Source organism: Prionailurus bengalensis, chromosome D2 (genome assembly GCF_016509475.1).
Source record: "Prionailurus bengalensis isolate Pbe53 chromosome D2, Fcat_Pben_1.1_paternal_pri, whole genome shotgun sequence".
Taxonomy (NCBI): domain Eukaryota; kingdom Metazoa; phylum Chordata; class Mammalia; order Carnivora; family Felidae; genus Prionailurus; species Prionailurus bengalensis.
In genome coordinates, this window is record NC_057351.1 from 71,134,721 (window position 1) to 71,161,243 (window position 26,523).

General features: G+C 46.2%; 1 protein-coding gene across 27 annotated transcripts in view; it reads right to left on the reverse strand.

The window, feature by feature from the left end:
* Positions 1–26,523, reverse strand: part of ABLIM1 (actin binding LIM protein 1) — a 300,499-nt gene that overhangs the window by 159,755 nt on the left and 114,221 nt on the right. The window contains exon 1 of one of the 27 annotated variants that reach the window (XM_043597627.1): positions 5,533–6,154. The exons of 23 other annotated variants lie outside the window; for them this stretch is intronic. In XM_043597627.1, the coding sequence (XP_043453562.1) occupies positions 5,533–5,548 (16 nt within the window). In that variant the 5' untranslated portion in view covers positions 5,549–6,154. Of the gene's footprint in view, positions 1–5,532; positions 6,155–26,523 lie in introns of those variants that run through there. 3 more of the 27 variants (XM_043597634.1, XM_043597639.1, XM_043597644.1) reach the window with 3 other exon arrangements.

A 26,523-nucleotide genomic window follows, 5' to 3' on the forward strand; every position in this document is an offset into this window, starting at 1 on the left:
CTGGCTGGTTTCTACTGTGGTGTGCCCAGATCAGGCTCAACCACAATGGGAGAAATCTGCACCACTCACCGATCACTGAACCTTCTGAAAAGTTCTCTGGCTCTCTAATGCTGGCTCAGGAAAACACTCGGCATTTTGACCTTGGCACACTAGAGGCAATATCAGGACTCTCCTTCTTGCCCCCCAAGGGCCGTGAATATGAGGTCACACAGAGGGTCGCCTCCTCAAAGTGAATCAGATGAGATTTGCATCTTGGTCGGGTGAGTCTACCTTAGGAGGTCGTTGCTGTGGGAATTTGGAAAAGTCCATTTGTTGTTCTGTAAAGGAAGGTGTTTGTGATGGAGTACAAGCTGTTTTATCCTTTCTAGCCACCTGACTGGGTAATTACAGAGGCAAGAGGCAGGGCCACCCAAAGTCTGGGAGTGGCTGGCTCAACCTGCAGCTTAGATGCTCACTGTCTTCATGTTCTTAAGTCCACTCCCTCATCAAAAATCGTTCTCAAGAGCTCCAGGTAAATTTAAGTCACTGTGTTCCTCCTCTTAGATTTACTTATATGTGCAGCCTTAACTCTAATTATAGAAATGAAGTCTTCTTGAGTTTCTGGGTAAACATCTTTTAGACATCTGTGAGTAGATGGCACAGGGAAATGGGTTTATTATTTTTTTAATGTGAAATTCTTTTCCGTAGCTTTGGAAGTCCCAGTATCTGGACAGGCCTACTGTAGTGAAGGTAGGCTGGGCAGAGTCTGCTTCCGATGAGAGTAGCACTTTCATTTAGATCATAGTAAGAGCAGTTCACACTTGGATTTTTTTCCTCTAAGGTGGAATATGACTGGAGCTTCCTTCCTTCCAAAGACGCAAAGTTCAAAACCGAGTTGCGTGCATAAGTCACCCATCAAGACCATTTATTCCAAAACCTGTAACATCAGGTTGTCTCCCCTAATAGACAGCTTCTCTTTAGACCTTGTTTAGGAAGTGTCGTTGTCATTGGTGAAAAGCTTGGGGCTTTTCAAGTTAAGGAAACAGTGAAGAAGCTAGACAAGCCCAGGAGTGGGGAGGGGAGGGGCATTAAGCATTAATCTGGGAAGCCGAGTTGGAAAACTGAACCGAAAAGAGGCTGTTAAACACCAAAAAGAGGCCTGAGGGGCAACTCGGACATGAGGAATAGCTACACCACAGAGAAAGATCTACTGTTCTCAGACCTCCCCAGAGATGGAACAGAAACGGATTTCAATTACATCAGGCAGTGTGCACACACCTGAGTGGGTAGTGGCTGTGTGTTTCGGGGAGGGGTGGGGGGGACAGATACCACTAGAGGCAGCAACACTAGATGCCTGTAAAGGTTTTTTACAAGACTGTATACGAAGTCAACAAATACTTGAGGAGACAGCACTTTCTTAAGTCGCACAGGTGATTCAGCTGTTGTTTCATTTTCCCGGTGTTTACTTAGGTGTACAGAGTAATTCTAGAAGAATTTACAGAAGGGATGGGCCCTTGAGAAGCATTAGAAGGAAGCTGTACTGGAATTAGGTCTTTGACAAATACAGAAAAGGAGAATATAAGTATTTCCCGCAAGGGCCAAAGGGGCAGCGTGACACAGGCTGGAGGGAGGAAATGGCCTCCATGATGACTCAAATAGGACCAATGTGGGGAGAAGGGGAGCAGAAGTACAATTAGCAGAGGTTTGGGAGCCAGATAGGACTGGGTAGAAAATCAGTTTCTCTACGTTCCAGCTAAGTGATCTCCGGCAGGTTTCTAAACTCCTGCGAGCCTTCCCTTCCTCATATATTAAAGGGGAGGAATACCACTGACCTTGACGGTTGAGAGATTAGAGACCATGTATTTAAAGCTCTCAACACAAAGCCTGCCATTTAGTATGTGTTCAATAACCAGTGGCTATAATAACATTAAAAATAAGAATAAAACAAGGTGGGCTTGGTCAGGAGTGTGCAGGAGGTAATTTAAGGACTTGAGGAATCCTCAAGGATCAGTAGGAAGCTCTGAATCTTACCTTGTCACTCATTTAGGTTTTTGAGCCGGAAATATGAGGACATCGGTGCCCTGAGAGGATTACTTTGGTGCCAGTCTATAGGACACATTGGAGACACAAACACCACTGTTCTCCGAAGCTACCAAGAAACAAGACTGCCGTGTGTGTGTGTGTGTGTGTGTGTGTGTGTGTGTCTCCCATTCACCTGAATGTCAGGTGGAGAATACACATTTCTCCCTCGAGGGTGGACTGAAAGGAGTTTCACTGGGGCCCACTCTACCTTAAGAGCAGGTTGAGCCACCCAACATTCTCAGAAACCAAACAAAAAATGGTGTGCCCAAATGTAAAACTCTATTTACCTTGATGTGTCTCCCTCACTGCTAAATTCTTATTCTCTCACATGGTTTCCAAACCATAAGCCTCCCTTATTATTTAAATCAGATGAGTGTTCACATAACTCAATCTCTAGGGTTTATTCTTGTTTTCTCTGACAAAAATCATAAATCCCTCTCGTACTTTTAAAGCGGGCACTAGAACACACACAGAAGCTAGACGATTAGAGCTTTTAAATGAGGAGAGTGGGCCTCTGGAGTTTAGGTCGATGAGAGCGTATTCAGGAAGGCACATATTGACTGATAAACCCGCCAAACTCTCTCCTGCTCATCTGTCACAGGATGCAGCAAGGGTAAGGCGTCCTTGAACACATCAGAGAAATAACCATTTCATCAAGATTCCGGGATCAATAAGCCTCTACAACTGGAGGTGGATGGGCGACCGGTTAGCAGAAGAAAAGATAGCGAGGGTCCAAATGTATCAGCAAATGCTATTCCACACTAGGAGAGGTGTTATCTACAAGCAACCTTTGTCTCCCGTCAGGGTCAACCCCAAACCAGATACATGCAAACTTTACCCAGGAGAGAAAATAAGGGCTCTCGAACCAATGCGAGCTAAGCCATCCTAAGTGGTGAGCACAACGCAGCATCCACTATCACTCCTTCACAAGGGCCCCCGCGTTCCTCAGGACGGACGTGCCATGAACTAAACCTGCTCAGGGGAGACCTGTGTCGGCTCCGGGAGGAAGAAGCGAGGCGTCTCTGGGAGCAAGAGGAAACGGAGAGGACTAGAAGAGTCCGGGGATGGAGAAGACAAAGGTTCGGGTCCCACCTCTGAGCACGAGCCAGTCTGTTTCAACTGGTGAGAATCTAGGATGGGCGGATACTAGGTAAGCTGCGCACGAGAAAATTACAGATGGAGACGCGGTGCTGCTTCAGAGGGGCTCGCCATCTAGTGAGAGCGCCAGCGGACGTCCACACACTGTCCTAAGTGCAGTCATCGCTCCACGCACGCCATCTGATGGAACACAGAGGATGAACCCTTGGTCCAACCACCCGCTGTGTGACCTTGAACAATTTCCTGACCCTTTCTGAACCCCCGTTTTCTCCTCTCCAGGATGAATGCCTGGACCACGTGCTCCCCTGTGCCCGTCCCACTTTAAAAGCTACGGTGGTGGCTTTCTTTCCACAGAATCTCTCGTGTACCTGCCCCACATCCTGCCTTCCTCCGTTGTTGGCTGAGGCTGGTGCAATCGGAGAGCTGGGAGGTGGCAGCACGGACTGGCACAGACCTCAAAATAAAAAAGGAACAGCCTTTAATCGGTGGCTAAGGGCAAAGATAGTACTCGTATGTGACCTCTCAGTGGCCCATCCCCACGTTCCAGTTAGAAAGTGGCTACTCACTTGTAAAGTGAGCGTGAGCCCAACCGATCAATCTGAGTTTGGGGACACCTGCAATGACTCAGAAAAGGAGTTGCTCTTTGGAGATCCCTGATCCGTGGTTTAGAGCAGGTCTGGGGCTTTCCTGGGCTCCGTGGGAATGGAATCAAGAAGCGGCTTTTGTAATCCTCTTTCCCATCACCCACAAATTACTTATATGGGAGAAACAAACTCCAATCCGTGAGCAACAGAGATCAGGGCTGGGGTTATTCTAGTCGGGTGGAAGGTACAAACGGAGAACCCCGGCCTTTATGAAATGTCAGCATCTGTTTATGCTACTCTGAAAGTTCCTGAAAACATCCCCCAAAGAGAGGGAACACCATTAGAAGCATCTTTGTTCACACCAAAACATTTCACTCGATTACCACCTCCTCAGTGAAAGACCAAAGCTAATTCAAGGGATTATTCAAGACACACAGGAGCAGAATGGATAGAGCAGAACCACGTTTCTCTTTGTCCCAAGGTGCAGCCTTAGCACGGTTAGCTGTCATGATCCCATTTCTCCAGCCATCCGTTAGTATAACAAAACCGAACCGAGTTTCCAGCAACAAGAATCCATTTGCGTTTGGCGTGTTTACCTCAAAGTTACTCCGTGTAGGGGCTCTCAGTGAAAACGGATGCAGATACATCATTGAAATGGTTCAAGGAAGCCCCAAAAGAACAGACATCCGTGTTGACGGAGAAAGTCATGTCCCACAGCAAGAAAGCGTGGCAGAATAAATCCAAGCTTACCAAAGAGCAAAATTAAAGGGTGGTTACTCACATTTAAAAATCATGTGTTTAAGGTCCCTAAGACATATTGTTAAGAGGGGGAAAAAAATCAAGTCACAGAAAAACGACAGAATGGTCCCGTTTTTATACTCCTTCTGACTATCTCTCTCCCTCTCTCTCTCTTAACCTCTCTAGAAGGATACACAATATTGACGAATGATAAGGGGGAATTGAGGTGGACAGGGTAGGGGCAAGACGCTTCCACTTTTCGCTCTCTATTCTCCTGTAGCATTTCACTTTCTTAAGATATATTTTAGGTATTAGTTGGATCATTAAAACCAAGGATTGCTGTGTTCTTTTTACATTTTTCAGATAAGCTAATAATTTAAACTAGAATTCAATTCTGAAAAATTTACAATTCAGGACCACACCCAGTTCAAAAAATAACGCACACCTGCGCGGAGTGCCCCGCCTTCTCCCTTTTGACATTCTCCTCGCCACCTGATTTGCCACCTTTGAGAGCGCATCCTTCACAAAGGTGTCTGGAGGGGTGATCAGGGATACCGTGGGAAGGCCAGGGGATTAAAACAGCACACCTGAGACCCTCCAAACAGCCCGCTTCTCTGCTCAGCCGGTCCCAGCTAGGCCGGGTCACGGCCCAACACGGCACAAATCTGGCAAAAGGACCCCTTCGTTACACATCGTCAGTAACTTATTGATTTGAGGGGGGCGGGTGGTGAGGAAGAGAATGAAGGCTCGCTAGGCTGGGGGGGGGGGGGCAGGAAGGCAACTCTCAAACACAGCGAAACATTCAAGATGCAATTCCAAATCAAAAGAGACACACATTAAGGAGCTCAGCTGTACAAACACTCCAGAAATAGGATGCGCTTCAGACGCCGCGGCTAAATTAAAGGTTCTTAATGACTTCACAATACAGAGGGTCTCGCCCCAAGAATATGTCTGCCTGGCTTTCGACTGATCGTCCCCCATGAGGTGGCCGAGCCCCGCAGCACCATTGCAACTCCTGCAAGCATGCACAGGGATCGATATTTATAATTACCTTTCTCCTTCACCATGGCAACCGGGTCCTCTGGCGAGCAGCGCCGAAAGAAACAGCAGTAAAGTCTGGGAGCGGGAGCGCTCCTGGGCGGACAGATCCGCGGTGCAGACGCTGCGAGGAAAAGCCCCCCGCATCCACTCGCGGGGTCTGGGGCTTCTTTCTAAAATCCCGCCCCCATCCCGGGGGGCCGAGCTCCCGCGCCCGCCCCGCGATCGCCGCCGAGTGGCGGCCGCGCCCAGCTCGGGGACTCTGCCCTTGAGCCGAAACCTCTCGCTACAGCAGCTGCTGCCGTAACAAATGCAAAATTCCACTGTCCTAATCTCTGGTCACTGACACCACTTTGCATTCCTCGCGCCCAGGCCCGGGAGAACGGGCAACAAAACGCTCCCTTCCCGGAGCCTGATAAATCATTGCCAGAAGAGGGGGGCCGAGGAACGGCCAAGGGACTGTTTCAATAAAACTAGTCAATTGTTAGCTCATTAGTTTCCTATCACCGCTGCTCCCTATTCTTATTCCGGCTTCGTTCGGACACACGGAATAAATAAAATTAACCGTAGTAGAAAAATCGAGAAATAATGCTAGTGACTCCAAGCTCATTTTCTTCAACTTTGGAGGCTCAACTATAATGAGTGAAGATTGGCCCTGGCTCTTCCACCCCCTCCCCCGCCCCCACCCCCGGCGCGCCCCCCCCCCCCCGCCCGGCTCCCCGCCCCCACCCCCCTCCTTGGTTTTCCTGAATGGGGGACAGAAGCCGGAGGGGATCGAGACAATGAGAGCCAGCCCGGGAAGAGGATCTTTCAGGATTCAGTTCCTTCCAGGATCATATTCAGGATCGAAGCAAAAATCTGACTTATCCAGTTAGGTAGGATTCCGACTTCCACCTTCTCTCTGCTTCATTAGCGTTTTCTAGACCAGCCCCTCGGATATGTGTATGCGAGCCGGAGGGACACTATCCGCAAAGTCGGAGGCAAACAGCCACACCCGCGCCCCTCAAGCCCCTGAGCCCGGCGCGCAGCCGCACTGGCTGCTGACAAGGCTTTGGATTTCTGACCCACGGGGTCACAGGTCAGTCTCCGAAGAGCAGGGGGCTTCTGGGTTCCCAAAGTCCACGCCCACCCCAATCCAGCACCTGTCTCCCGAACCCAGATCCTCCGGCCCCACCCCCAGCCGGGCCCCACGTTACACATCTCCACCATGTGGGAGAAACGTGACGAGCAAGAGACAAAAAGGCAGACGCAGCCCCACTCGGGGAGAACAGCAGATGGCCAACACATCTTTCCGAACTGGAATGCACAGCCAGTATTAGACTGTATTTACTGCAAATATTGTAACGTGTTGGGTCTAAGAGAGCCAGGGTAACAGAAAGGAATGAAGTCAAGCAACCTGCCTGGGAGGTTGTTTATAGCCGACGTGAGGTTTAGTGGGGTGGGGAGGCCCTTTCCTGCTGGTTTTCTGATGGGTAACAGTAGCAGATCTCGAGCAGCTGTGACATTCCTACATCTGTGACTCAGGGCTTTACTATTAATAGCTTGAGTGTCTCAGCCGGGAAGGGCTAAGTCCCCTCCAACCCCTGAATCGTCTTTTCTACAAAACGTACTTTGCTCCCACTGCTCCCTGCCCCCGCTGCAGCCCCACGGGTCATGTTTTTCCTAAGTCAGCAGCCAGCTGGAGTCTAAGTGCTCCTTGAAGCAGCTTTACCAACCTCCATTCATACACAGGAGCCAAGCATTAGAGCAACGCCCCGCAAGTCCAGGGAGATGGGCGGGGCTCAAGAGCGGTGCAGGGAGCAGGGAAAGAGTCGTTGAGAGTCCCCAGTTTTCATGCACTAAAACTTCACCTGTCTGCTCCTGCCCCTCTCCCCCCCGGTCACCCCCAGAGCTCGTAAAGAGACGCTGCAAGCAAAATTAACCTCAGAGAAGTGGAGTTAGTTTGGTGCTGTGAGCCTAGCAGGTGAATTTATTTTATTGTATTTTTGCTGCATAGGCACCGAGGCACTTCTCTCCGAGGCTTTCATGTTATTCAGCTCAAAGCTAAGGGAACAGGGCTCTCTCATCCTTCTCCTTCCTTCTGCCGCTCACTCTGTCCCTCTCTCCCGATTGGAATGAGACAGAAAAACACCACTGGGTTTCTAGTCCAAATCCAATCCTACCTCAATGTTCCCGATATTGTAAATGCAATTAGTTCAACTTCTCTCTTACTCGGGATGACCATTTTTAATACTGAGATTTACTAACCAAACTGGCCCCTAGTACAGTTCTGAACCTTCCTGTATACCTCGGTGGATAAAGTGCACAGAAAACCTGATTTAGAAAGGCTCTCTGGCAGCTTTAGAGACTAAGCTAACAGAGTGACGGTGCCTATTCATTTTCAGAGAAGCCTTTCCTAAAGGAAAATACTACATAGTGGTTCAGAGAGATTCCCTCCCTCCTGTGTTTTCCATGGAAAGAATTTTCCTGCACCACAAAGTGAATGAGTCACCGGGCATTCAGTTGCTAAATAGCAGTCATAAGTTCCCCCCAACAATCAGGCACTGCTACTTTAGGATAAAAGCACCCACTGGGTACTTTTAAGATAACCAAAGAGGGTATTACTAAAGTTATTTTTGGAATGTGGGAGAGTAAAACTAAATTGTTTTTGTCTCCTTGCCTCTGGCCGACTGGTTAAGAGCTTAGAGAACAGAACCAAAGCCTGGATATTTTCTCCTTTACCAGTTGAAGCTACAAGCGGTGCAGCAAAATAAAATGCAAGAAAACTATGAAAAATGTAAGGTTCACAAGATGGCAGGCCCTCTTATTCTTATTTTTAGAGATGGTTTCCAGAGAACTTATCTCAATCTCATTCCACTCAAATGAGATAAGACTTCCTAATAACTGACACCAACCCAAGGTTTTATTTGTTGTTTTATTCACCCAAACTCACTCAGCGCTGTCTTCCTTTTTCATTCACTCACAAAATGAAGCAAGCGTTGTCTACAAGCGACCAAAGGGCAGCAACCATTTTGTGGGAGAGAAAAGCTATGCTAGCACACAGCCACTCTTGGCAAAAATACAAGAGTGCATCATTTCAATAGAAGCCACGCCAATCGAAAGGGAAATGTTGCAACCAGAAAACAGACAACCTGGCGGAGCCCTCTTCCTCGTTGTCCTCTCCCTTCAACAGAGCCACCGATTGCCTATTGCTTGGGCACCTGTACGGCGGGAATTTCAGGACCCCTCTGTGACTCCTGGACCCCAGGCTTCTAGGTATCGCACATCCCTCAACACATTAGGACCCACTGGCACAAGAGTGTGCAGACTCCTTTCTAGCAGAATCCAGCTGAAAGAAAACTCAAGATGGAGTTCCTTATTTGCTTTCTGTTTGATGTTGACATCGATCAACCTCACTGCAGACATTTATGGAGCACCGCCTGTGTGCCAGGTACAATGGGGCTGGCAGGTCAAACACAAGAGGAGAGAAACCACTGCTCTGGGGTTGCTTAACATCTAGTGGAGGAAATGCACACACACTAATATTCTCAATAAAATAAGGAAGGTGTTAAAGATAGAAGTAGGGTGCAATGGCTTCCAGGCAGTGCTGAGCACCAACTGGGAGCCGGGAGAAGCTTCCAGAGAGAGTGAGAAGGCAAGCAAAAGCTGCCAAGTGAAGAAAGGGGGTAAGATCATTCATTCCAGGCAGAGGTAGCGGGGAGCAAGAAGACGTCAAGTAGCTCACTGCTCATGGAGAAGAGGAAAAGGCTCAAGCTAGGGCTGGGGTGGTAGTTCACAGAGGGCTCTGAATGCTGCACTAAGCAGGCTGGACCCTAGAATCGATGTGGTTAGAGTCTCAAACCTGGGCTACCTGTTTCTTTCCAAATTAAGTTCAAAACACTTTCGCTTCATCTCAAAGTCTGCTGCGGTCTGTTTCCAACAACATTGCCCCCTTCCTCCAAATTAGGTGTGCGGGTGTATGCATATCCAGGGAATGTCTATGTTTACTAGTTTATTTAAATATTTCCCTGATAGAAATACAAATCAAAGCCACACTGAGATACCACCTCACACCGGTCAGAGTGGTTAAAATGAACAAATCGGGAGACTATAGATGCCGGAGAGGATGTGGAGAAACGGGAACCCTCTTGCACTGTTGGTGGGAAGGAAACTGGTGCAGCCGCTCTGGAAAACAGTGTGGAGTTTCTTCAAAAAATTGAAAACAGATCTACCCTATGACCCAGCAATAGCACTGCTAGGAATTTACCCAAGGGATACAGGAGTGCTGATGTATAGGGGTACATGTACCCCAGTGTTTATAGCAGCACTTTCAACAACAGCCAAATGATGGAAAGAGCCTAAATGTCCATCAACTGATGAATGGATAAAGAAGCTGTGGTTTATATACACAACGGAATACTACGTGGCAATGAGAAAGAATGAAATAATGGCCTTTTGTAGCAACGTGGATGGAACTGGAAAGTGTCATGCTAAGTGAAATAAGCCATACAGAGAAAGACAGATACCATATGTTTTCATTCCTATGTGGATCTTGAGAAACTTAACAGAAGACCATGGGGGAGGGGAAGGAGAAAAAAGTTACAAACAGAGAGGGAGGGAGGCAAACCATAAGAGACTCTTAAATACAGGGAACAAACTGAGGGTTGATGGGGGGTGAGGGAGAGGGGAAAGTGGGCGATGGGCATTGAGGAGGGCACCAGTTGGGATGAGCACTGGGTGTTGTATGGAAGCCAATTTGACAATAAACTATACTAGAAATATATTTCCCTGATAAATAGAAGGAAACGGTAGCCATGTACATCTCACACACAGCATTTTAAGTAACTCGGACCATATGGGATTGTAGTGATGGCTTCATGTCCATGGCTTCATGTCACAGCCATGTAGGCTGTGAGCTCCATGAAGGCAAGTAGGGTTTCACATTTTTCTCCCTTCCCAAGGGTACACGCTGCAGGCCTCCGGGGATAGAAATACTAGGGGTGCTTTGAATGTAAACACCAAGACATCTTGGTCCCCACCCAAGATCTGATGATTCAGATTCTCTGCAGAGGAGGCTGGAGCTATAGCCAGTTCTCTAAGTGACCAAGAATCACCGCCCTAGCACGCTGGCCTGTAAAGCAGGCGGATGTGAGATGCACAAACACATCTCCACACCCTGCTGCCGCATCTAAAGAGCAACAGCCCAGTTGGTTAAGCGTCCGACTTCGGCTCAGGTCACGATCTCACGGTTCGTGAGTTCGAGCCCCGCGTCGGGCTCTGTGCTGACAGCTCGGAGCCTGGAGCCTGCTTCGGATTCCGTGTCTCCCTCTCTCTCTGCCCACCCCCTTCCCCCTGGAGCTCTGTCTCTCTCTTTCTCTCAAAAATAAATAAACGTTAAAAACTAAATAAATAGCAACAGCGCAGTCAGTTAAGCATCAGACTCTTAATTTCAGCTCATGTCATGATCTTGTGGTTGGTGAGTTCGAGGCCCGCATTAGGCTCTGCACTGACAGTGAGGAGCCTACTTGGGATCCTCTCTCTCCCTCTCTCCCCCTACCCCCCCAACCCCCTGTGCTCTCTCTCTCAAAATAAATAAATAAAATAAACTTTAAAAAAATAAGTAAAAAATAAAAAGCAATGCCTCTTGGTTAGCTAAAATAACAATCATCCGGACATTCACTGCGAACTTAATGGAAATTTATTGGAAGTGAGGATTCCAGAGTTTCTTATGGCCCGAGACAAATTCCTAAATGTCCAGGCCCTCTTGATCTTACTCTCATGTCCTCAACAGAGAATTCCTAGGATTTTTTCCATATGAATCTCACTGACTCGAGGCCCAGCAAAGTTCTTTTCCATGAATTCTTCAAGTCGAATTATTTCACATTTGTATGCAAAACTCCCCCCACCGTCCTTCTCAGAAGCCAATGTTGAATTTGGATCTGAGCAATAGTTTGCAGCTTAAGAAAAACTACTAAGGTATAAAGCTCCCTATAAATAATCCACTAAAGATATAAACTGCAGAGTGAGCTAAAACAAGCCATTTTCCTAGGTGTGTCCTAGAACCTATTACCAGAATTCACGGGATCTCTTGATAGTAAAAGCGTTTCGCGGAGGAGTTTAGCCTAATGGAGGCATGTGACAAGTTCACAAGAAATACAGAAATAGGTCTGAATTACTTGGGAAAAGACCCCTCAAAAAAAAAAAAGGCAGTTTGTTTTTAGCTTTATCTTCTTTCCTTAATAGTTTCTAGGTAGAAATACAATGAGTGGGCAAGAACAATCCAGATGCTACATCATCTAGAAATCCAATGGCTTCCCGAGCAACGTTCTCTTTTTTCTGGTACTTAGTGCCGCCAGCGCCCTGAGCTTGACTACATTGCAGTGAAGGATTTACATGTCTATTTTTGCAAAAGGCTCTGGGCTTTCTGAGGGAAGGGGTCACCTGTGAGTATCTGTATTCACGCAGTGACAGGAGCAAAGTAGGAACGCAATATTTGATGAATATTAAGAATAAATGGCCCTAGCTTATCATAGTAAGTCAAAGTAAGTATTCATTTTATTTTTTTTCAGTTTGATAATCAAATAGACCGATTTAAAAAATCTAACTGAAATACAATAAAAGTAAATTCAGTCTCATAGGTAAGTCAACCTAGCAGTTGCGTGAAAGATGCAAAGCCATAATTCACCTTGGAGAGAAAGCAAGCTGAAAAGAAATGTAACCAGGCAGTCGTCTTACCGAGTCCCGTTAGTAACTAGCCCTCGATATCACTTTTGTCACCATTTACAGAATGTTTGCAATGCGTCAGCCACCATTCTATCACCTCATTTAATCCTTGTAACAACTGGATGAGATAATGTTAGTACAGCCTCGCACATGAGGGAAGAGATCTGTCAGAATCCAAAGCTTTGTCGGGCCTTCCCTTCCACAGAGGTGGTGAAAGAGCCTTTCCTTCCCCGACCCAACCACACACACACACATTTTTCCGAGTCAAGATGCTCTCAATGTACATTGACTTCTTTGGCATTTCCTTCAAACTTGGCACAATAGAAATGACGTTGCATTTTTGCCTTCTTTGTACAGAACAGTCTTCTCTTGATAGCTTATCCTTTGTTAGCTGGACTTCTTATGAGACGACCTGCTAGGTGAACAGCATCCTAACCTTGGCCCGGTGAGCTCATCCTTGGCTGGCCAGGGGAGCACGGTGGACCCAGATCCACATATCACGTCTTTATTTAAAAATTTTTTTAGGGGCGCCTGGGTGGCTCAGTCGGTTGAACGGCCGACTTCGGCTCAGGTCACGACCTCGCGGTCCGTGAGTTCGAGCCCCGCGTCGGGCTCTGTGCTGACAGCTTGGAGCCTGGAGCCTGTTTCAGGTTCTGTGTCTCCCTCTCTGTGACCCTCCCCCGTTCATGCTCTGTTCTCTGTCTGCCTCAAAAATGAATAAACGTTAAAAAAAATGTTTTAATGTTTATTTTTGAGAGACACAGAGCATGGGCGGGGGAGGGGCAGAGAGAGAGGGAGACACAGAATTCAAAGCAGGCTCCGGGCTCTGAGCTGTCAGCACAGAACCTGATGTGGGGCTGAAACCCACGAGCCGTGAGATCTTGACCTGAGCCGAAGTCAGATGTTTAACCAACTGAGCCACTCAGGTGCCCCAACAGATCACGCCTTTAAGGTATAATTCACTCACCCTGTGGAATCATTCTCAAGGACTAGCATTCCTATGGTTTCCGTAGAAAGAGAATTTTACAAGGTGGGGGGGGGGTGGATCAGAGAATTTTTGCAGGGTTTACAAAGCCTACGTTTGCCCCCCACCCTTTGTTTCACCTTGCAACTCTTAATTACTCCCTGGCACGCTCCCGGAAAACAACTTCTCTCTCATTCTCCCCAGACATCTCCGCCATCATCTGTGGGACAGGCCAAAGAAGGCACGCAAAGTGCACAGCCATTAGCGCATTTGCTGCCACCAAAAAGGGTGGCATTGTCACCCAACACACATCTCAGTGGGTGTCTCCAGTTCTTGGTGCAAGGAGAGAAGGGGCCATGGGAACTACGGTGTAGGCAACACTAGAACACGTACGAAAACATAGGCATTAGTTTCACGCACATGTAAGGGAAAACAAAGTCCTGAGGCAAACCTGCCCAAGGTTACACGGTTATTTAGAAATGGGTCAAGACTCCTGATGTCTTACCTCTCTCTACCCAGCGGTTAGTCTGCTTTGTCACACTGGCCACATGGGCGGCCTGATCAGACACAGCCAGGGTTTGAATTCCAGCTCCGCCAGAGGCAGAGTAACCTTGGGCACAGGATTTTCTGTCTCCGGGTTTCAGCAGTCTCATCCGGGAATGGTAGTAATACGCTCCACTTGTAAGGAGGTGAGAACAGGGCTGCTTCGAGGGCACGCGGCCTGTGCAATTACACAGGGCCCGGGCTCAGAAGGGCCCTCCATTTGGTGTGATGCTTTGATCGCATCACACTGATGTCTGTAATAATTTTATCTCTGAACTTGTGTTTTACAGGTGACATCCACTGGGAGAGTGGAGCATGTGTGTGAGCAGAGGAGACAGACGCAGAATGGTAATGCCATTCCTTTGCATGTGGTATTTGCAGGGCTCCATGAGTACAGAACTCCAGGGGACCAAGGTTCATGCTGGGAGCTCACGGAGACTCCAGGCGATGGCAAGGCAACGGTGTTACACCCACCACCGAATAACCAGGGGTGCTGAGAGGTCGGTCTCCATTCAGATCGGAACACTCACTTCAAGTGCGGAAAGAAGGCAACGGTGAATGGTCTTCTGGAAAACAATCAACCAAGGAACCCTATCTTATCCTTTCCGACTCCTGTTACCTGTGTTAGCCAACCATTTACTGAACATGATGACATCAAACAAAGGGAAAGGCAGGACGACCCATTTCCTCCTTCCCTCCATCAACAAGCCAAAGACAGAGAGCGCTGGGACGTGCATGCATCACGAAGCAAAAGAAAAAACAGCTGAGTTAGTTGTGTGCAGAATTCCCGCTCTTCTTTAAAGAATGAAATGCATATGTGTCTACGACCTACGAGATATAAATTGTGTATCTTCGGTGATTCTACCTCATATTTGATGCTCTCCTACTTGCATTTAAAACGGGCACTGCACAATACGAACATGAAAGGTCCAATTCATGTTAATACTATACAATTTCACTCGGGACATTAACTAGCAAAGGAAAACACTATGCCAAGGTGAGAGAGAGGGTGTGAAATAAGGGAAAAGGCTTTATATTTTGGTCCCTTTAACGGGACTTTATTCCTGCACTTTACACAAGGGGCCCCACGTTTTCCTTTTGCACCGGGCTCTGCAAATTCTGTGCTGGGCTCGGGGTGAGGATTAGGGACACGAGACAGAAGAGCCCTGCGCTGAGACCCACAATGAGAAAAGGCAGTAACGAATGTTATTGTTTAGTTTCTCATTGCCTCCTCGATTGACAACAAAATAGGATAGGCTTGAAAACTGTAAAAGTCCAGTTTTCAAAACCATTTTAGGATATCAGGAGCCTTTTGAAAACATCGAATCTGGGGGATTTAACTTACAACGCCCTGAAGGATTTTAGTACCTCCTGATCCCTCGGTATATGACCTTTGCTGCCAAATGAGACAAGGCATGTGATGCCAACCATTAAAGAAAGAATGGGCATCGATGTGAGGAATCCTCCCAGGAAGACAAAATTATTCTCCTCAGCCCACGTACTCATTCAGCAAGTATTTATTGAACGCTTCCTAAGGGTCAGTGCCTGTTCTAGGAGCTGGGATATCACAGTGAACAAACCAGAAATCTTTGCTGGATGGAGTTTACATTCTAGTTGAGGAGGGGGAGGGGGGCTGATATAATAAAATATATACGCAAAAAATATATATAGGATATAAATGATAAGAACTATGGGAAAAAATCAAGACTAGGGGATAACGTGTTGGGGAAAGGAATTGGGGTTCCGAGTGGGTGGCCTAGGAAAGCCTCTTTGAGAAAGTACCATTTGAATAAGCTGACGTAGGTAGGAGCGTAAGCAAAGTGTCATCTGAGGAAAGAGCATCTCAGACAGAGTGAACAATAAGCCCAAAGGCCATAAAGTCGAGCTCACCTGGTATGTTCAAGGCACTGAGGAGGCCAGCGAGGCTGGAGGCAGGGACCTTGCAAGGAACTTGGGCTTTAAATGTGAGTGAGGTGGAAAGACCTGGAGGGTTTGGGCAGAGAAAGTCGTACTGTCGACTGGTCATTTCCTGGCCAGGATGCTCCCGGCTTCTGTGTGGCAACCAGAGTAAAGCAGAGTGGGCACAGATGTAGAGTGTTGAATTTGTGTGTGAGATTAAAAAAATAGCTTAAGAGTGAGAGGGTGATACGATACAATGAGATGAAGGAAAGGATAATAGAAATAAGGAATGAAAACTGAGGACCAAGAGAGTATCAATAGCAATGAATGAAACACTAAAGAACAGAACAGACACTGATAAAATATCTAATTCCTAGCCTAGGAAAAAGCTTGAAAAGATCTCAACGGATGCAGAACAAAGCATCTAAAACCAAGAGAGAAAACCAATAGATGTTCGAAATAAAGGAAGACTTAAAAAGGAAACCAAAACTTTATGTCCTAGATGTGCACATAAGAAGCAGAGGCTATATTCAAAGATGAACCCACCAGGACTTCCTGGAAATGAAAATAGGTATGAAATGGCAGACTTAAAGAGTATAGACATAATATTTTGGCAAAATTTGATACAGAATGTGAAGTCCAAGTCCTAGCCCAAGCTTCTGAACTTCCAAGGGTATCATTCTCCATTTATCCAGGCAGAAAGAAACCTATAGAAAAGAGAAAAGGTTGGGCTCACCTCAGACGTCTCAACGGCAACAGGGATGTGTAGAAGACCAGGGGGCAATACCTGGAAATCTTCAAGAAAGAAGGTGTGTATCCCAAGTACCTTCCACGCAGCCAAAATGTTCAGACAGAAAGGCAATGGGTAAAACCATCACAGACACAGAGGTGCTCAGGAGATACAACACCACACAACCTTCTTGAGCAAACAGCTTGACCACAACACCTAGCCAATTGAGAGATGAGTCCAAATAAACTCAGGGGTGCAGATATTTTAGTAAAAGGATTGGCAGTGAGAAGGAAGTTCTAAGGGAGGTGACAAGGGCGCCCAGGTGGTTCGGTCGGTTGAGCATCCGTCCGACCTCCGCTCAGGTCATGCTCTTCTGCTTCGTGGGTTCCAACCCTGAGTCGGTGGGCTTTGCGCTGACAGCTCAGAGCCTGGAGCCTGCGTCGGGTTCTGTGCCTCCAACTCTCTCTGCCCCTCCCCCACTTGCTCTGTCTCTCTCTCTCTCTCTCTCTCAAAAATAAATAAATGTTTAAAAAGAAAAAGAAAAGAAAAGAGAGATGGCATGACTTTTGCCTCTTTACGGATTTTTCCCCCCAGATTATTAGCCCAAGAACCGAAATTATTGCTAATTTCTTTATATCTAGGATGTCCATAGCATCTTTCCTCCAGAAAGATGACAAAGGAGAGCCACGTGGGGTTTTATTTTATCTTTCTAGTTATTTAGCCTACAAATTCATGAAAATGCCATGAAATTCCTCATGACAAGACTTTTATTTGTCAACATATGTCCAGGTGTTAATGCTATGCCTTGGGGGACCTTGCTCCATCCATTCCCCTTCTGTTCCCATTCTCCCCCTCTTTTGAATAGGCACTGAGCCATATGACTTGTCGCCTTGGCCATGGCTGACTGGATTATTAGTAGACTCTGGATGGGCAGGGGCGGGGGAGGGGAGTGGGATTGGGAAACCCATATATCAGCCGGCCAAACACTTACAATTTACATTCTGTCTGGAAAAAGATGAGCCGGGGGACACCCGGGTGGCTCAGCTGGTTAAGCATCCGACTCTTGATTTCAGCTCAGGTCATGATCTCACAGATCTATGCTCAGCCTGGAGCCTGCTTTGGAGTCTCTCTCTCTGCCCCTCCCCCACTCACACATGCACTCTCTCGCTCTCTCAAAATAAATAAACCTTAAAAAAAAAAAGAAAAGAAAAAGATGAGCTGGGCCAACTGGGTTTTCACTCTTGGGAATCTGAACTAAGAGATATATAGAAAAGTTCCAATTAGAGGTGGGTACTTGCATTGAAAGGTCAAGTGAGGCCAGGCCAAGGGTACACATCGCAGAACCATGTGAATACCAAAATTCTGAGGGGTAGAGCATCAGAGGAAGCCGACTGGGAGGGAGGAGAAAAGGACATATCCCAAAACTCAGCTGCTGGTCCTGGAGGGGACTGGAACTTTATACTCCCGAGACCTGGCTGTTCAGCTTTCCCGGGTTCCTATGAAACTTCTTTCTGTTCTTAGACATATACATTCTCTCCTTTTTTGTTTTCCTCATTTCTCTTTGGCATTCACTTCTACAATTCAAACCCAGTTACTAGAAACATCTCAGTGATTTAATGCCCCTGGAAGCAGCTTTCAACAGATGACACATGGGGATAGTCAGCGGGACTGTCTCTGAGGTACGTTCTGCACTTATCTCCCCAAGTTCCCAAGTAGTTCAGCTTTGGCTGCCCACACTGGTTAGTAGTTTGATAATTCACCTTTTATTACCTTTACTCCCCTATGAGTGTTTCCTGAGATCACCTTCTTTTTTTTTAATGCTTATTTATTTACTGTGTGTATATATATATATATATATATAGAGAGAGAGAGAGAGAGAGAGAGAGAGAGAGAGAGAGAGAGGGCGGGGGGAGAGGGAACACGAAGGGGGGCGAAAAGACAGAGAGTGAGGGAGACAGAGAATCCCAAGCAGGGCTCATGACTGATGCAGGGCTCAAACTCATGAACCATGAGCTCATGACCTGAGCCAAAATCAGGAGTCAGACACTTAACTGACTGAGCCACCCAGGCGCCCCTCTTGGGATCACCTTCTAAATAGATAACTTGTCCTCAAATTCTTGTCTCAGGGTCTGCTTTTAGTGGAGCTCAAAACAAAAGAGAATTTAAGTTATCCATTTCATCTTTTATGGTTAATAAAAAAAAATTGTCTCGATCCTCCGATCATTTTCAACTAGTCCTTTACTTTAAATCAGAGACAACTTCTAAATAAAACAATACCCTGAAGTAACCAGATATGCCCATCAGGCAGAACATATTTTTTTTTTCTTAAGAGAATCAATGATGAATTGGGTCATTTTGTTGTACAGACATAATGGAATTTGTATGCCCACACACTGTGCTAATGCGTCTCTTCCTTTAAAATAGTAAATGAACCTACTCGGATGAACTCTGGTAACAACTGCCTCATAAACAAATATGACCCCAAATTTCCGTTAAGCCTGCAATTGTGTTTTAGGGGGAAGGATGTGATTTATAACCTTTATCAAGTTCTACAGAAATGAGTCATTTCATAATGATGTCCTATTATATTTACATATATCCATGAGCTCTCTTTAAAAATTTCTAAACAGGGGCGCCTGGGTGGCGCAGTCGGTTAAGCGGCCGACTTCAGCCAGGTCACGATCTCGCGGTCTGTGAGTTCGAGCCCCGCGTCGGGCTCTGGGCTGATGGCTCAGAGCCTGGAGCCTGTTTCCGATTCTGTGTCTCCCTCTCTCTCTGCCCCTCCCCCGTTCATGCTCTGTCTCTCTCTGTCCCAAAAATAAATAAACGTTGAAAAAAAGATTTAAAAAAAAAAATAAAATAAAAATTTCTAAACAGCTGCACATTTCTACAATCCAACCAAAGTTTGTGCTAGTATTATATGCCATGTGTCAAGTTGGCTGTGTTTCTGAAAGAGGTATACAAAGTCGTTTTATTCCCTTCCTCCCTTCTCACTGCTCCCCAGCTAGACAGAAAACACTCTGCGTGTATATTGGATTTCTTAGGGTTTGAGAAGACTAGAAGGGAGGACAGGAAGAGAAACATTTAGAACCTAAATTCTTCTTGCTTTTGGATCTGGATTACACAATACAGTTTTTCCCTTCCTAAATAAAATATACTAAGAGTGCTGAACATTTACCAGTATGCTTCACTGGCTATTGCATTTGTACCCAGAAAAAAGCAGTAAGCCTCACGAGTAGCATTAAACCATAGCATCCTGCGATTGAAAGCAAAGCGAGCAAAAATTGGGGAATAATGAGGAGAAATAAGTTAGAGTTGACTTATTAATTATGCTAACAAATATTTACCGAGCATCTGTAATATGCGTAACATCACCTCTGAGGGACTGAAAGAGGTGTACAGATCAAGGATGCCTAGATTAAGCCCTCAGTGAGCTCACATTCTACTAGGCAAATAGCACAAGTACATAAATAACTCTAAAAAGAGGTTCGCAAGGGGCTGGAATCAGAAAGACTGAGAAAATGCTACAAATGCCGCATTGAGCTCAACATCTCACCAGCTGCTACACACAGAAAATCAATTAGACCACTCTCGGTACCTAGATAAAGAAGCTAACCAAAAATGTGTTGGAACCAGCTGCTGATATCCTCTTGAAACTCTTAAAATAGACCAACTGAACCATGATCTATGCTAGATCATGTTCAGCTGATAGTATTACTAAACAAATTAACAGCACCTAGTATTTCTGTCAAGGATAATACTGGACCAATTGATGACCTCAACAATTAGGCAGTTATTTATTAAGCAGCCTGTACCTCTGCAGTAGCTGGCTACCAAGTGATTTACAGAGATTGACTGTACCCTTCAAGGACAAGTCTGGCCCGAGGAAAAGATAACAGATGAATGTACCCAGCTACATACTAGAATCACATGATAGCACTTCAGGGAAAATGGTGATAGGAAACAGAACTGGGGATTGTCCCACAAGAGGAGCAAATGTTAAACGCCCTGGAATATTCTGGTGATGTCAAAAATGACCTTAGAAAATGATCTGGGTTGTGATGGACAGAAAGGGAGGAGGAAGGGTGCTGGCAGTGGCCCCAAGTACTTGGCGTTTCTTCCCAAGCTTATCTTTTTCCCATAGGGACTCATTCTATGTCATGAGAATTCTCCCTCTCCACTTGGCCGTACGCAGACCTTTGTGAGCTGGATTTTTCTGGGCACTGTGAGTCAGACCATCTCTGACGTCCTCTGATCCATTTCAGTTGCTATCTATGGCTACAGAACTTAGATGAGGAAAGCTCTCTACTCTAAACAGCAACCAAACAAAACTTGGGGGCACCTGCAGAATAAAGAAACCAGAGAAATAATGTCTCAGAACAAAGATCCTACCTACCTCTGCGTCATGTGTCTGTAGACCCTTAAGTGGTAGGGATATAAGGGGTTTTGAAGGTCAAGACATGGGATGTAAACAGACATGAATGTCCATATGAGATTTTTTTATTGTAGTGAAAACTGGTTATTCCACTTTTGGGGAAGAGCTTTGACTTCATTTAGAATTGTATTAAGTGGAATGTTAATGCAAAACAGTGCAGTCACGGGGGAAAGTGGTTTGACAGGTCCTCAAAAAGTTAAACATATAGTGCCCATATGACCCAACAATCCCACTATTAGAGACATACCCAAGAGAATTGAAAGCATATGTCCAGGGGTGCCTGGGTGGCTCAATCAGTTAAGCATCCAGCCCTTGGTTTTGGCTCAGATCATGATCTCACAGTTTGTGGGTTCGAGCCCCACGTGAGGTTACTTGCTGACAGTGCAGAGCCTGCTTGGGATTCTCTCTACCTCTCTCTCTCTGCCCCTCCCCCACTCGCACGTGTGTGTGTGTGTGTGTGTGTGTGTGTGTGTGTGTGTGTGTACGTGCTCTCTCCCTCAAAATAAATATTAAAAAAAAATGTCCATATAAAAACTTGTACTTATGTGTTCACAGCAGATTCAAAATACCCAAAAAGCAGAAACTCAAATGTCCATCATCTGATAAATACATAAGCAACATGTGTGGTATATCCATACAATGAAATATTATTTGGCCACAAAAAGGAATGAAGTACTGACACCTGCCACAACATGGATCAACCGTGGACACATGATGCTGAGTGAAAGAAGCCAGACACAGGAGGCCACAGGCTGTGTGATTCCAATTATATGAAATTCCAGAAGAGGCAAGTCCACAGAGACAGAAAGTAGATCGGTAACCGCCGGGGTCTGGAGAGTGCTGACAACAGGGTGTGACTGCTAATGGATACAGAGTTGTTTTAGGGGGGATAAAAATGTCCTGGGATTAGGCAGGAGTAATGGTTACACGACGCTCCGAATATCCTAAACAAGCCACAGAATTGTCCGTGTTAAAATGGTCTGTTTTCATGGTGTGCGAATTATACCTGAATTTTTAAAATGTATGAAATGTACTAAGCACTGTGTTATACGCTGGAGAAATGAGGCCATGTTCCTGCCTTTAAGAGCCTTACTACCTGGTAGGGAGAGAGATACGTACACACATAACCATCTGTGTGGTACAGGAAGTGCCCCCAAAGAGGGGAGGTCTTATATGACAGACCTGGGAAAGTCGTTTCACTTCTCTGAGCCTCAATCTCCCAGGCCCTTAAGAGGGTGTTGATATCAGAGTTTTATTTCTACCTGTAAGAGGCACCTGGGTGGCTCAATCGGTTAAGCGTCTGACTCTTGATTTCAGCTCAGGTCATGATCCCGGGGTCGTGGGTTTTGGGCCCTGTGACTGGCTTCACGCTGAGTGTGGAACCTGCTTAAAATTCTCTCTCTCTTTGGGGCGCCTGGGTGGCTTGGTCGGTTAGGCGTCCGACTTCGGCTTAGGTCATGATCTCACGGTCCGTGAGTTCAAGCCCCACGACGGGCTCTGTGCTGACTGCTCAGAGCATGGAGCCTGTTTCAGATTCTGTGTCTCCCTCTCTCTCTGCCCCTCCCCTGTTCATGCTCTGTCTCTCTCTGTCTCAAAAATAAATAAATGTAAAAAAAAAAAATTCTCTCTCTCTCTCTCCCCACTCTCGGTCCCCCCACTCGTGTGGCCATGCTCACTCTCTCTCTCAAAAAAAAAAAGCATCTAGAATTCTAAGGCACACCAGAGTCCATCTAGAATTCTAACATATTTAAATTTGAAGGTCCCATGAATTCTGATTTTGCAAAGGATTCCTCTACTGCATTCTGTGTGGTGTCTTCCCAAGGCTGACAAAGGAGGCCTCGCTCTCCTGGCTATCTCTGCCTCCTAACAGCACACAACTATGCTACCTTCGCACTGGCAGCCTTCATCATGCATTCCAAGGACAGAGTCACTCCTGGGTTTGTCTACCTGTCTACTCTAATGAATAACACATCATCTCCCATTGCTTTCCCATTGGCAGCCTTCGTCTTGCATCCCGGGGCCATTCCAGACTCATGTCTGACTCACTAAGTTAACAGGAGTCTACAATCCTAAGCACTGGGCTATACCCCACAATCATTAGGATCGAATGATGCTAACTCAGGGGTTTCTGTGAAGGTAGGCCACTCTTAGTAAGAACCTTCTTAAAAAGTTTTTTGAAGCCAGGATAAAAACAAATTTTTTTAAAGTCAGTATAAAAACAATGCCAGACAATAAATTTAAACAGACTGCCTTATCCTCTGACTTTAAATAAGACTCATTTTTAAGTACATATAATTAAAACCAATGGAGCATTTCAGCATACTTAGTGACTCAAGGAAGTAAATTAGATGGGAACATCTCCTGTGAAAATAGTTACTTGTTCACATTCCTGAACATGAATGAATGAATGAATGAATGAACGACAAAGAAACAAAAAACAAAAAGGCTGGACCAAGCAGCGTCAGGCAGGGTGACTACGTGAAAGATGTCCTCGATTTTTTTTCTTAGCACTTTCATACTACTGAGATGTTTCCCTTCTGTTCATATTTTGGGTATATCTTTTCTATCTTCCAGCTCAAGTCCTATCTCCTCTTGCCCAGGCCACCCCAGGCCCGAGTTACTTTTCCTTCCTTTGACAACGAGTGGTATGTATTACCTTGCCATTTATTTGGCTTCTCGCACTTTTGGGGTTGAGAGCCACAGAAAAGGGGGCGACACTGATTGAGAACCTGCTGGTATATTTTCTTCTTCTATGTTTACATCTTCTTTTAGTCTTCATAGTATTACTGTCATGTAGGCAGGATCATCACATTTGCCACGTGATACAGCCAAGGCTCAGAGATGTTAAATAACATGCGGTCACACATCTCATGAGGAGCAGTGCTGGACTTTGAACTTGGCCGGGCAGTCTGACCCCGCAGCCCCTGCACCACGGAGCCTCACCCAACCTCAGCTACTGGAAGGCAGGGAGACAATTTTATGCCCCTTGTGTTCGAACGTGGTGATCTGATTTCGGCAAACGTTCATTCATTCGTTTACTTGTACGCTTACGGGCTCTTCCATGCCAGGTACTATAATAAAATAAAAATAGGAATGTGGATCTCTCCCCACCCTCGGTGAGGAACTCACAGCGCATTAGAAGAGAGGCTTGTAAATAGGCAACGCTAGCAGAAATCCACACAGGATGCCATGGCAGCGCAGAGGGCGATGAGGCCAGAAGGGAGACAAACCTGCCCAGAGGAGGAAAAGCTTAAGCCCAATCTTGCTGGAGATTCCGAGGTACCAGGAAAGTTACGCCAGGCAGCAGAGCAGCATGTGCAGAGAGAGGCCGACGGGGAAAGGGGCCTTCAAACATCTGTGGCAAGGATGTCTGATGTGGGCGTTTGGGGGTTAATGGTTGCACGCGATAGAAAGGCAGGGCCTGACCGTCAAGAGCGTAAAACTATGATCCTGGGAAATAGAATTAAACTACTGCAATACGAAGCCTTGAGAACTGTAGCTCAAAGAAAGCTTTACCATACAGTAAAGACTGGAAATCTCCAGTCTCCTTCGGTGCCTTCCCGAGACAGAAGAAACTGTCCACCATCCATCATTTCCATCTCCAAAAGAATAAAAGTCAAAGACTGCTGTTGTAAGGGAACCACATCCCATCATCAAACTGGACGTGGCCCTGGTGGCCCGGGGTGCCAGGGGAATTGAGGCCAGCTCCTGGAGAGCACCAGATTCCTGTTAGTACTTTGTGTTCGGGACAGCCCCTTGTCAAAGCCGCCAGTCAGGAGAGCAGGGCTGAAGGGAGGAAGGAGATGCGCTTTCTTGCAGTATGTCTCGGGATACATATTTTTCATGGCCAGGTCAAACACTTCTCTCAAATTGAAGGGAGGGTCTTTACAAATGAGTCTGAGGTTTGCAAAGTATTTAAAAAAAACACATTTTCCCAACATGGTGCCTCAGTATCACCAGGAAGATACAACTGAAAAGCTCTATAGAGTCTCGCGGGATATCTCCTTGAACTAGACAACAAAGTCCCTCAATACCTAAGCCCTTCCCCTGGTCATTTGACATACATGTCTGACCTATGGGGTTGGGATTAGTGACAGGAAATGGAGGGAGAAAGGGACACAAAAAGAAATGTTACAGAATCATAGTATTCTATGTCATGGTCAGTTTGAAAACAGGTTGATATCACTTTAAGAAACAAGAGTGTGCAAACACCCAGGAGGTTCTCTCAGTCATGTGAGTGTTTGAGTCTTGGGGAGACCATCCCAAGTGAAGACAGCCCCTAGGGCTCTAGTAAACATAATGAGGAGAACACAGCAGGTGCTTGAACCAAAGCAAAAACACCTTTCTATCTTCAGGGATACGAATTATTTTTCTGGGGAGAGGACTGCCAAGTCTACTTTGGTCCCTGGTCTCCAGTCCAGAACATTCTGCTTTGGGATTTGGACTCAGCTGACAACATAATCACTGAACCCTTTCCAGATATCCTTAGGGCTTTTGAAAACAGTGCCAGTCTCTTCCTGTTTGTCAAGAAGATACTTGCCCTAAATATGCTCCTTCATTTTTACCAGACGCGGTAGCTCAGAGAGACAGAAAGAAACACAGGTTTGGGGCGCCCGGGTGGCTCAGTTGGTTGAGCGTCCGACTTCGGCTCAGGTCATGATCTCAAGGTTCGTGGGTTGCAACCCCGCCTCGGGCTCTGCGCTGACAGCTCAGAGCCTGGAACTGGCTCCGGATTCTGTGTCTCCCTCTCTCTCTCTGCCCCTCCCCCACTCACGCTCTGTCTCTCAAAATTAAATAAATGTTAAAAAAATTTTTTTTCAAGAAAGAAACACAGTTTCAAAAACTACTCTAAGTTCCTACCGGAAAAGAAAGAGAAAAACCCACACAGATAGCTTGTATTCGTGAACCAGGGAAAAGAAATATTTCCTAATTTTCCTGCGAAAAACAATTTATTTTATAAGAAAGTCATCACATTTGAGTTGCTACAGTACTTAGTCGGCCCTACCAGAAACAAATTTTAAGAGCGCCGAAACTCACCAGATCTCATGGATGATCTGTCCTCAGGCTCATAGGGGCTGAGGCCACGCAGTAAAATGGGTAAGACCCCAAACTTGGGTATCAAGTCCAAGTCTAGCTCTTCCACTCACTACCTCTGTGACTTTCAGCAGGTTTCTTTTCACATCAGATGCCTTGGTTTCCCCACTGATAAAGTGAGGATAAAAGCAGTACTCCCTTTGTTGCGTTATTATGAATACTTAATGAGGAAACATTATAAAGCGATTGGCACAGTGCCTGAGATCTAGCAGGCCCTCAGTGAAGGATAGCTTCCTTCATTCTTCTAGAATCCTCGTTGATGATCAGAGAGAGAGAGTCATATCCACATGCAGAAGCTATTTTGCACATTCACTTGTATGTTTGTTTTGTTGCCGTGTCTCATCTTTGGACCAATTCCCTCCCTGCTCTTAAATGGACAAAACAGTTCCTTGCCTATTGACTTCCAAGGTTTGTTTTGAGCGCGACAAAGGCAAGATATACGTAGGGACACTTTGAAGAGCATGGAGCCCTGTACAACTCAAAGTAGGAGTTGAGGGGCACTCGGGTGGCTCAGTCGGTTAAGCGCTCGACTTCGGCTCAGGTCATGATCTCGCCGTGTGTTCGTGAGTTCGAGCCCTGCGTCGGGCCCTGTGCTGACAGCTTGGAGCCAGGAGCCTGCTTCAGATTCTGTGTCTCC